The sequence below is a fragment of the Chaetura pelagica genome, unplaced genomic scaffold (genome assembly GCF_000747805.2).
Source record: "Chaetura pelagica isolate M959 unplaced genomic scaffold, ChaPel_1.0 scaffold146, whole genome shotgun sequence".
NCBI lineage: Eukaryota > Metazoa > Chordata > Aves > Apodiformes > Apodidae > Chaetura > Chaetura pelagica.
The window spans coordinates 35679-45752 of NW_009953645.1; the positions used below are offsets into that span (position 1 = coordinate 35679).

Sequence of the window (10074 nt, forward strand, 5' to 3'; positions counted from 1 at the left end):
CAAAATTGGCCAGAGATATTCCATTCCATATATCAACGTAAGCTCAGAGGAAGGTCAGAGATCATAGAAGATAACTTCCTTCCTGATTCTTCCCTTCTCCTCCATCCATGGCCGGCGTCCGGGGAGGACTCCGTCCATCCCCCACCCTTGACCCCCAGGCTCTAGCTCTCCTGACCCTCATCACTCTGCGCTTTCTCCAGCAGCAATCTGGGGCTTTTCAAGATTGTTCCGAGCTCAGAAGATGCTGTGGGAGTTGCTGGGGGTGGAGGGAGGCAAGAGGCTTTTGCCCATACCTGAACATATTTGTATATAATTGTATATATTTTCTTTTATCATTAGTGTTTAATTAAAGCTGTGTAGTTTAGTTTTCAATCCAGCCAAGTCTCTCTCTTTTTCTCCCTCTCCTTCCCTACCTATGTCAGAGGGGGAGTGGATCGAGAGCATTTTTGTCAGACCTGAGTCAAACGATGACAATTATAAAAGCACATAAATGATTAATGGGTGAACATGGTCTCAAATGGAGAGCATGAAGCTACGATGTTCAACAGCACAAAAAAGGTAGCACATAACCACACAGTCTTGACATTTTCCTATTGTAACATCTGAAGATGGAGAGGAGTCTGTGTCTTGATGTTTCAATTAGTCCTCTTTCCACAGTCTAGTAGAGTCAGAAATCACCAAACTCAAGGTTAAGGAATAAAACACATCTCAAAAAACCACTAGCAGGTTGTAGTTCTGAAGGGTTTACCCAGCTCTCCCATGGAGAAGAATGTGGATGAAATGTCCAATCAGTTGTCTGTTGCAGACCACAGTAGGTCACCAGAGCTGGCTTTTGTGTGAGAGAAAGGGCTGTGGGCAAACTGTATGCCTCCAGGATCTAATAGTGTCATCACCTGCCCAATCCTGCACTCTTCTCACACTCCTCCTTCTGTTTGTAAAGAGGGTTGAACCAGACACGTACAAAGGGGAAAATCTTTCTGCTTTTTTTTTTTTTTTTTTTTAAATTTGCAAGAGAAGACTCCTTTCCTTTTCAGGGTGGGCTTCAGTATGAAACACACCTGGTAACAAAGGGTTGTTGCTATCTCCTGTTCCTGCTTTCAGATCAGATGGGATGTTGGGAATCCACAAAGAAGGGAGGAAGACTTACATTCGTCACAGTAACTGTTCCCACAGCAGGGGATAACAGCTGCATCAGTCATTAGGTCTTGGCAGATGGGACAGAGCAGCTCCTTGGGAACAGGCCCATCTGAGGAGGATGGCTCCTCTGGTAGAAAGGGAGGTTTCTCCTTCTTTCCTCTAGCATAAGCTTCCCTGGAGGGGGAGTAGGGAAGGAAAAAGAAAAAAGATAAAGATGGGTAAAGGAAAAATTTTCCAAGCTTTGGATTTTATCAAAGAAGACAACAGAATTCTTCTCACTCCACATTAGCCTTCTAACTACTTTTCTCTACCACAACATTAGAAGAGGGCGGGGGGGGGGGGAGAAATTTCCTTTTGCAGAACTCTCCCTTTCATCAGATTGACTAAGAAATCAGTCCAGATGAGAAAAAACATCTTTTGACAGATAGAAATCAGGGGAAGAGAATCCCACCCCTCCTTTGCCAGTGGGTAAATGTCCATTGCGGGCTCAGGATAAAGTTTTTTTATGGGGAATGACACTTTCAAAACATCAAAAGTCTGTGTTACAGCTTCTACAAAGGGAGATCCATGGCAGAAAAACAGAAGTGCTACCAAGTGCATTTGACAACAGCCCCTCTGGGCAGCACAGGAGGATTTTCTTAGTTTACAGCAACAGGAAAACTTCAGTCTGTTTCACACAGGGAGGTTGATAAAAGTCCCAGGAGGAGGAAATGTGATTGGTTAAGAACCCTTTGAAACGTCAAGCAGCAGCAAAAGGAGCTTTCAAAGAGAACAGCTCCACAGTGGGCACGATTGAAACGTGCTGCAGAAATGCAGGTTCTCAGCACAGCACAAGTGTAGCCAACTTCCAGGGGCACCAACAGCAGAACCACCCTATTTAAACATTAAAAAGTCTCACAGATTCTTAGGTTAAGATACAATGACAGTGCTTCCTTCCCCATGGTTACAGTTGCTGGCCAGCTTCATTTCTTTGCCACACCATATATCTACGTAAGCTCAGAGGAAGGTTTACATGTGGGGTCACTCATTCACTGCCTGATCAATGCAGTTAATTCCACACTTACACGTTAATGAGCGGTATCGCATATTGCCCAGTGCTTGTCAGCATCGCTCCCTTTGTATTTGGATCTTTCACCTCCACCATGAAACTCCTTGGAATTCCTGTGCTCTTTTTAATTCTGGGGATAGGCTCAAAATTTTTGTCCTGTTCAGAAAGGAAATGCAGACACCTCATCTAATACCCACACTAAAGGACACATCAATGATCATTTTAAGCAGCAAAAGCTTTTCATCCTCTCCTTTTGCTTCCCATAAAGGCTGCTCAGCTGAAATACTTCCTTCCCTAAAGGAATACAGCCAGGCAGTTCCAAAGACTTGAGCAGTCTTTTGGCCTCAACACATACATTCTTTGGCTTAACTTCAGAATCCTTAAGGGTGAAACACTCCTCAGCTCACCACCCACCTAGAGAAGAGACACAAACCCACCCCTCCTCCAAAGCACAATTCATAGTGGAGCTTAATTCACAGCTCTGAGTCAGTCACTGGAGAAACTCACAGTCACCACCTCTGTGTGAAGCTGGAATTCATTTGTCATTCACTCAGATGCTGACACTAAATGTCATGAACACCCAGCCAGAGGCTTGGGGAACTAAAACACACAAATATTCAATAGATGGGGTCAGCAGAAACATCTTGGTGCTACAGGCAACTCCAACAACTGGGAACTGTCATTAAAAAGAGTTAATACCGGAAACATTTCCCGCCATACTGAAATATACAAAAATCTGCATGAAAGCTCACAGAGAAAGACCTGTGGACATACTTAATGCCTGTCAGCTAGAAAACAGAAAATGTTACATGTAGAATTCCACATTTTCCTTGCCCTGTGAAGGGCTTTGCAACATTGCCACATACCCTCTGTATTTCAGCCTAGGAGAAACAACTCTTAATAGGGGTGTTCATCTTTGTTATGTAACTGCCAAGGTAAAAACATGAACAACCGAGTGTCACCAAAAGTCCCCCACAATCTTACCCCATTTGTAGGGCAGTTCTTTCTATAGTGGCCAGGCTCTCCACAATGAAAACAAATGTATGATGGTGGAGGTTGACTCAAGGTCTTCTTCATGTAACTGTAAGTTTTGGGGGAAAAACAGTAAAAAGTATGCATGTATCCTTCTTATTAAAACAGCTCTGCAATTTTTCCATCATCTTCAAAGAACAGCTCTGAGATCCTCAACACTCACTTGGCTGGATCATAGTAGCGGCAGGACTGTATCATCATCGCTTTGATTTTATCTTCTTCAGGAGCATTGGCTCCAGCCAGGTCTGCAGTCTGTTTGTTGAGGAGTGATTTGACACGTTAGAAACACGTTTCAGCTCACGCAGCCAAAGACACCACCACTCACCCAGTCCTGCACAGAGCAGCACAATGTGGGCACAGGTTGCATTAAAACAGCTGCTTGTATCAAACACCACTGTCCTGAAGATGTTCTGAGGAGTCCTTAAGCCATGACAGGGTGTTCATGGGCCTGCTCATCTACTTGGAAAGAGCTTTCTTGGGCACTCCAGATACAAGCAGGGTCTGAAGGAGGGACTGTAAGCTCTTTGGCCCTTCAAGCACCTGTTATTCAGGCCAGCCACTTGTATTCTGGTTGTATATGCACTCCTCCACAAGAGCAATCAACTAACTTCACTGCTTTATTCAATGGTTGTTTCATACATGCAGTTTTTTCTCAACATAATCCAGATTGACAGCTATGAAACTATTTCCATTAACATTTACAGAAAACTTTATTTGTTTGAACCCAAATGGTTTACAAAACACACCGAAATCCCACAACACTTCACTAGGAATACACCAAAATCCAGATATGGCATTTCTTACATTGTAATAACAAACCAGATAGCTTTGTACAGTGCATTGCCTCCATGCTAAGCCAGTCTGCAGTGAAGAGGCTGCAGTAAGTAACAGCTCTGAGCTGCCTTATGTTGTGTTCCTGCCTTTTTCTGAAATATTGCCATTTTCTCAAAAGCTTGTGTAGCTCACTTGGACAGTTTGCACATTTTAGAATAAAACTTCACAGCAGTTTACAACACCAAGGACAGCACTAATGCAGACCTGCTTCTTTTGGTGGCTACCTTCCAAAATGATTTATTATTATTTTTCTATTATTATTTTTTTTAAAAAATTGTAAAATGTTTCATTTCTGCAGTGAGAGAGGGATGAAGTTTCCATTGGGATGAAATTTCTCTTTCTTGGAAATTAACTCCAGGCTTTATCTTCAGTAGAAAGAAGCAGCTCCTCTGCATTAGGCCCTGCCTTCTCTAATCTTTGGAATTTCAAGGACCAGTCATTTCCTTGGCAGGCACTGCACCTTTTCAACAAGGACGATCACTGGTGCTTTCCCAGCAAAGCTACACCTTGCTGAACCAGCATGCCAACAGTTCCACAGCAAACTATGGCATGGCAACAGTTTTGGAAGGCCACATCTGCTAACGCCCCACAAACACAAGGATATATCCTTCTTAACAACCAGGTACAGTCACACAGCTCACACAGTCTGTGTGCAAACCAATGACACAGCGCTGTCACTATGTGTGCACTGCAATTTATGACACTGCACAGCATCCAGAGACTGGGCCTAACTATCATGACAAGAAATTAAAAAACAGCCATGCAATTACCCATGTGACAGAAACGCCTCTAATTTGGCTCTTGCAGATCCCTCTGAATGTCCATAACAACAGTATTCTGCAAAAATTGTGTCTGCTTCCAATGCAAAAGTAACAAAATGTGTGAAAAAGGGTGAACAGCCCCTGAAGGGCTTCTTTGTGTCTTGGAGATGAGTAACACTGCAACTTTCCACTGAGGCTGGTAAGGCACATCCCTGCTATCTTCCCAAACTGGGAACTACCCTTTACAGGATAGTATCCAAACATAAACACATTTTAAAGGTAAAATAAATACTTTAAATTATTAACAATTAAAGTCTTGTTCACATCCCAACAGTTATCCAGCTATAGATCACAGTGTAAGATTTAACAATATGAAACATTCATGGGTTTTTTTTGTTTTGTTGGGTTTTTTTTACAGTACTTGACAAGAATCTATATATACCTCAATTAGCTGGGCCAGAGAAAGAGGTGCAGAAGAGTCATCAATCTGTTCACAAAAAATTAATTTTGGATGTTAACATGCAAATTGTGTCTATACACATGCTAGTAGACAACAATAAAAGTACACATTTTCAAGAAACAAAAGCCCATCTGGATTAGATCAAGTACTAAGAACATGGTTTGCATAAATGCCTTGCATGAACCACTAGGGTTACTGGGCCAGCTGCACTAACTCAAACTCACAAGGAAAGGCATTCATGTCCAAAAAGGAATTAAAACCAATCAGCAATAGAATGACAGGTGTCAGATTCACACTCAGTGTTTTCAGACCTACATAAAAGAAGTTTTCCATTTCAAGCTCACCACTCCATGAGAAGCAGAGGCTGGATTCGCCACACAACACAGAGCCTGAGTTCTTTAATTCCCAGATGAAGTTCTTCCAACAGCTTCTCAAGTGGTGAGACCCAAAGACCCAGGGTTGGTGCAATGCCTCACCCCATTCCAGTGTAGAAAAGCTGTTATACTTTAAAAACTGGGATGAAAAATAAACCCCACCATATAGTGATTTTTAAACTACAAGGACTATTTTGAAATGCACAGTTACACACAGCATTCCAGTCCAGGTGCCAAATCAAGATCCACACCATTACCAGTCAGGCATTTCCTTGGGCTTCTTATTTCAATTTAAGCAGCAGAATGTGTGTCTCCAGACCTGAAGAAAAATGCTGCTCCTTTTCCAAATGTCAATTCAAAGTGGTGGTGCACTAAAGAAATGCTGAACCTTTGGGAAACTGATGCAGCATCCCACCATGAAGTCACCCAAACCCAAACATGTGCAGGCAGAAGTGAAGAAAAATGACAGGGTGTCCTGGTTTAAGCCAGGATTAAGCCAATTTTCCTTTTACAGATTTTTTTTTTTTCTTCAGCAAGCTTTCTTTTACCTAGTCACAGTGTGTTCTAAGGCTGATAAGAATGGACTGGTTTTGTAACTGCTGGGTCTTCAAGGTCGCACCTTCTCTCTGCTGGCTCAGACACTATGGGGAGATCTATGACCCCCCCATAGGAGGCTGAATTAGACAGACAGCAAAATTGGCCAGAGACCAATTCCATATATCTACATATGCTCAGAGGAAGGTCAGAGATCATAGAAAACTTCCTTCCTGATTCTTCTTCCCTTCTCCTCCATCCATGGCCGGTGTCCGGGGAGGACTCCGTCCATCCATCACCATTGACCTCCAGGCTCCAGCTCTCCTGACCCTCATCACTCTCTGCTTTCTCCAGCAGCAATCTGGGGTTTTTCAGGACTGTTTGCAGCTAAGGAGTGGGAGTGGGAGTTGCTGGCGGTGCGGGGAGATGAGAGGCTTTTGCACATACCTGAACATATTGATATATAATTGTATGTATTTTATTTTATTTTATCATTAGTGTTTATTTAAAGCTGTGGAGTTTAGTTTTCAATCCAGCAAAGTCTCTCTCTTTTTCCCTTCTCTCCTTCCCTACCTGGATGGGAGGGGAAGGGGATCAAGAGCATTGTTGTTGAACCTGAGTCAAACAGTGACAACAATTTATTGGCACCCACCGTGGGGCCTGATTTTAACCCAGGTTATAAATTTTCACTCATTGGGAGTGTTCAAAATTCCATCTCTGATGGGAGGAATCCCTCAGACAGCAACGGCCAACAACTCTGCTGAATTTCATGATGGACTGAAAACTGAATAGACACTTTCTGCAATGAATCTACTGGATCTTTTTCCAAGCATGAAATTGTACATGTGGTATATAGCCAACGGCATACTGCTCTGTGTAGCTGCTCTTGTGATTGTTTCATGGTTTATTGACAGAACTGTAGCCATACATAATCAACTGTATAATTACCAGCCTGGTGATCCTAGGGATTATGATACTGTTCTTTAAGGGGGCACTGTATGTGTACAGTTACAGTACAAATCCTAGTGGTACAACTCCTAAAGTGAAAGATTCATGTTGGTAATAGCAGTAGGAGGTTCAATTTTACCTTTCCTTTTTTTTTCAAGCTGAATCTCCCAGCCCTTGATCTGAATAGCATTGTTGCATCTACTGAAGATTTATAATGTATTGTGGATGTGTAGGATGAGGTGTTGCTCCATTCACTTCCAGTCCCTCACAGGCAACGCTGCTGCCACTGCTGCTGATAACACCACTCGTACTGCTACAAAAACAGCTAGTTCTACAAATGTTGTTACAAAAACAACTACTTCTACAAAGGTAAAGTCCACTCCCTTTCGAATCAGGCTAGTTCATCCTGTGACCAGGAGCAAAGCAAAGGCAAAACTCTCCTCCCGTCTGAGACAAGCAGAGTTCCTTCAAGCAACAACAGAGGCTGAAAGTGAGGAAGTAGAGGATTCTAAATCAGTTGATGGAGCAGGTACCTCACAAAGAGATAAAAAATGAGACCACTCTCAAGCAGATAGAACAGCAAGCCCTCCTCAATCAGATTACAACAATGACCTTGTCCAGCCCTTCTCTATGAAAGAACTGCACCTCATGATAAAGGACTTCACCCGCATTGATGGTGTGGATTCCTTGGCTGCTTCGATGCTTTGATAGTGGTGCTGAAACCTAGGATGAGAGAGAAGCCAAGCAGCTGGGATCCCTGGCCAGATACGTTGGTATTGATAGAGCACTTAGTAGTAAGATGAGAACTATCACCCTGTGAGACCGATTTCTTTCAGCTGTGAGAGAGAGATACCCCCACAAGGGTGACATCGAATGGTGCCGAAGCAGAACACCCACTCTTGAGAAAGCCATCACATACTTGAGAGAAATAGCTGTGCGAGAAGTAATTTATTATAAGGATGGACTTAGAAATCCTGATGATGTTCTGTGCCACACACAAATGTTCCGGGGGTTTGCACAGGCTGTACCAGCTGCACATGTCCATATATTCTCCTTCATGGGGTGCTTTGAACATTACACAAGATGAACTGTGCGTGAGGTGGCTTTCAAAGCACGACAGTGTGGAGTCATAATCTCTGATTCCCATCAGTTCCACACCTCAGCCATTGAACACATGACTGACAGAAAGAATAAGATGCCTAACAGATGGGGAGGTAAACTCCAGAATTTCCCTAGAGACAACTGGTCACGTGTTGCAGTCATTAAGAAGAGATGTCCTGCTATGAGACAGCAGCAAGAGAGACAGGACCAACTGCAATGCCACTTGTGGTCTCTCTTGCAAAATTTTAAAGAGGACATGAGAGTCTGGGACAAGAGACCTACTAATATTCTCCAGATACATGTGCAAGAGCTACTAAACAGAACAAAGTCAAGAGATGTTTTTTTCAAGAAGAAGGCTGCACCAGTCATCACCCAGGATGGTGCATCAAACTCTAATGCACAATATTAGAGGTGCCCTTCCTCCAGCCAGGGAGAAGAGAGGGACAACCGAGTTTACCGGACTGTGTGGATTCGGTGGCCTGGCACATCAGAACCACAAAAATGTATAAAGCTTTGGTGGACACTGGTGCACAGTGCACACTAATGCCATTGAATCATAAAGGGACAGACTCCGTCGCTATTTCTGGAGTGACTGGAGGTTCTCAACAACTGACTGTTGTGGAGGCCGATGTGAGCCTCACTGGTAAGGAGTGGCAAATGCACCCTATAGTAACTGGCTCAGGTGCTCCGTGCATCCTTGGCATAGACTATCTTAGGAAAGGATACTTCTGTGACCCGAAAGGGTACCGGTGGTCCTTTGGTATAGCAGCTGTAGAGACTGAGGACACTGAACAGCTGCGTACTTTGTCTGGCCTTTCAGATGACCCTTCCGTAGTGGGGTTGCTGAAGGTTGAAGACAAATAGGTGCCAATTGCCACTTCAACGGTGCATAGACAACAGTATTGCACCAACAGAGACTCTGTGATCCCCACTCATAAGCTGATTCAGCAACTAGAAAGCCAAGAAGTGATCAGCAGGACTCACTCACCCTTCAACAGTCCTATTTGGCCAGTGCCAAAACCTGATGGTGAGTGGAGCCTGACAGTGGACTATCGTGGCCTCAATGAGGTTACACCACTGCTCAGTGCTGCTATGCCAGAGATGCTAGAATTTCAGTACGAGCTGGAGCAGAAAGCAGCCAGGTGGACATTGCTCATGCTTTTTTCTCTGCTTCTCTAGCACCAGAGTGCAGGCCACAGTTTGCTTTCACTTGGAGGGGAGTCCAGTACACTTGGAATCGCCTGAACCTGGGGTGGAAACACAGCTCAACCTTTTGCCATGGAATGAGCTACACTGCACTGGAGAAGGGTGGAGCTCCAGAACACCTGCAGTACATCAATGACATCATTGTCTGGGTGACATGCCAGAAGAAGTCTTTGAGAAAGGTAAAAAGATCATCCAAATTCTTCTGGATGCTGGTTTTGCTGTAAAAAGCAAGGTCAAGGGACCTTCACGAGAGATCCAGTTCCTGGGAATCAAGTGGCAAGACAGTCATCGCCAGACCCCAATGGATGTGATTATCAAAATAACAGCTATGGCCCCACCATCTACTAAAAAGGACACTCAAACCTTTTTAGGGACTGTTGGTTTCTGGAGAACCTATTCCAGGTTACAGTGAAATTGTGAAACCTCTCTATGAGGTGACCCAAAAGAATCACAGAATCACAGAATCCTAAGGGTTGGAAGGGACCTCGAAAGATCACCCAGTCCAACCCCCCTGCCAGAGCAGGGTCATCCAGAGCACATCACACAGAAACGTGTCCAGGCAGGTTTTGAAAGTCTCCAGTGAAGGAGACTCCACAGCCTCTCTGGGCAGCCTGTTCCAGTGCTCTGTCACTCTCACAG

The 10074-nt window shown here is 43.9% G+C and overlaps 1 protein-coding gene across 1 annotated transcript in view; it reads right to left on the bottom strand.

The window, feature by feature from the left end:
- Positions 1-3376: 3376 nt before the first annotated feature.
- Positions 3377-10074, bottom strand: part of LOC104390668 (E3 ubiquitin-protein ligase RBBP6-like) — a 19842-nt gene continuing 13144 nt past the window's right edge. The window contains exon 4 of the mRNA XM_009999849.1: positions 3377-3469. Within this exon, the coding sequence (XP_009998151.1) occupies positions 3377-3469 (93 nt within the window). The remainder of the gene's footprint in view (positions 3470-10074) is intronic.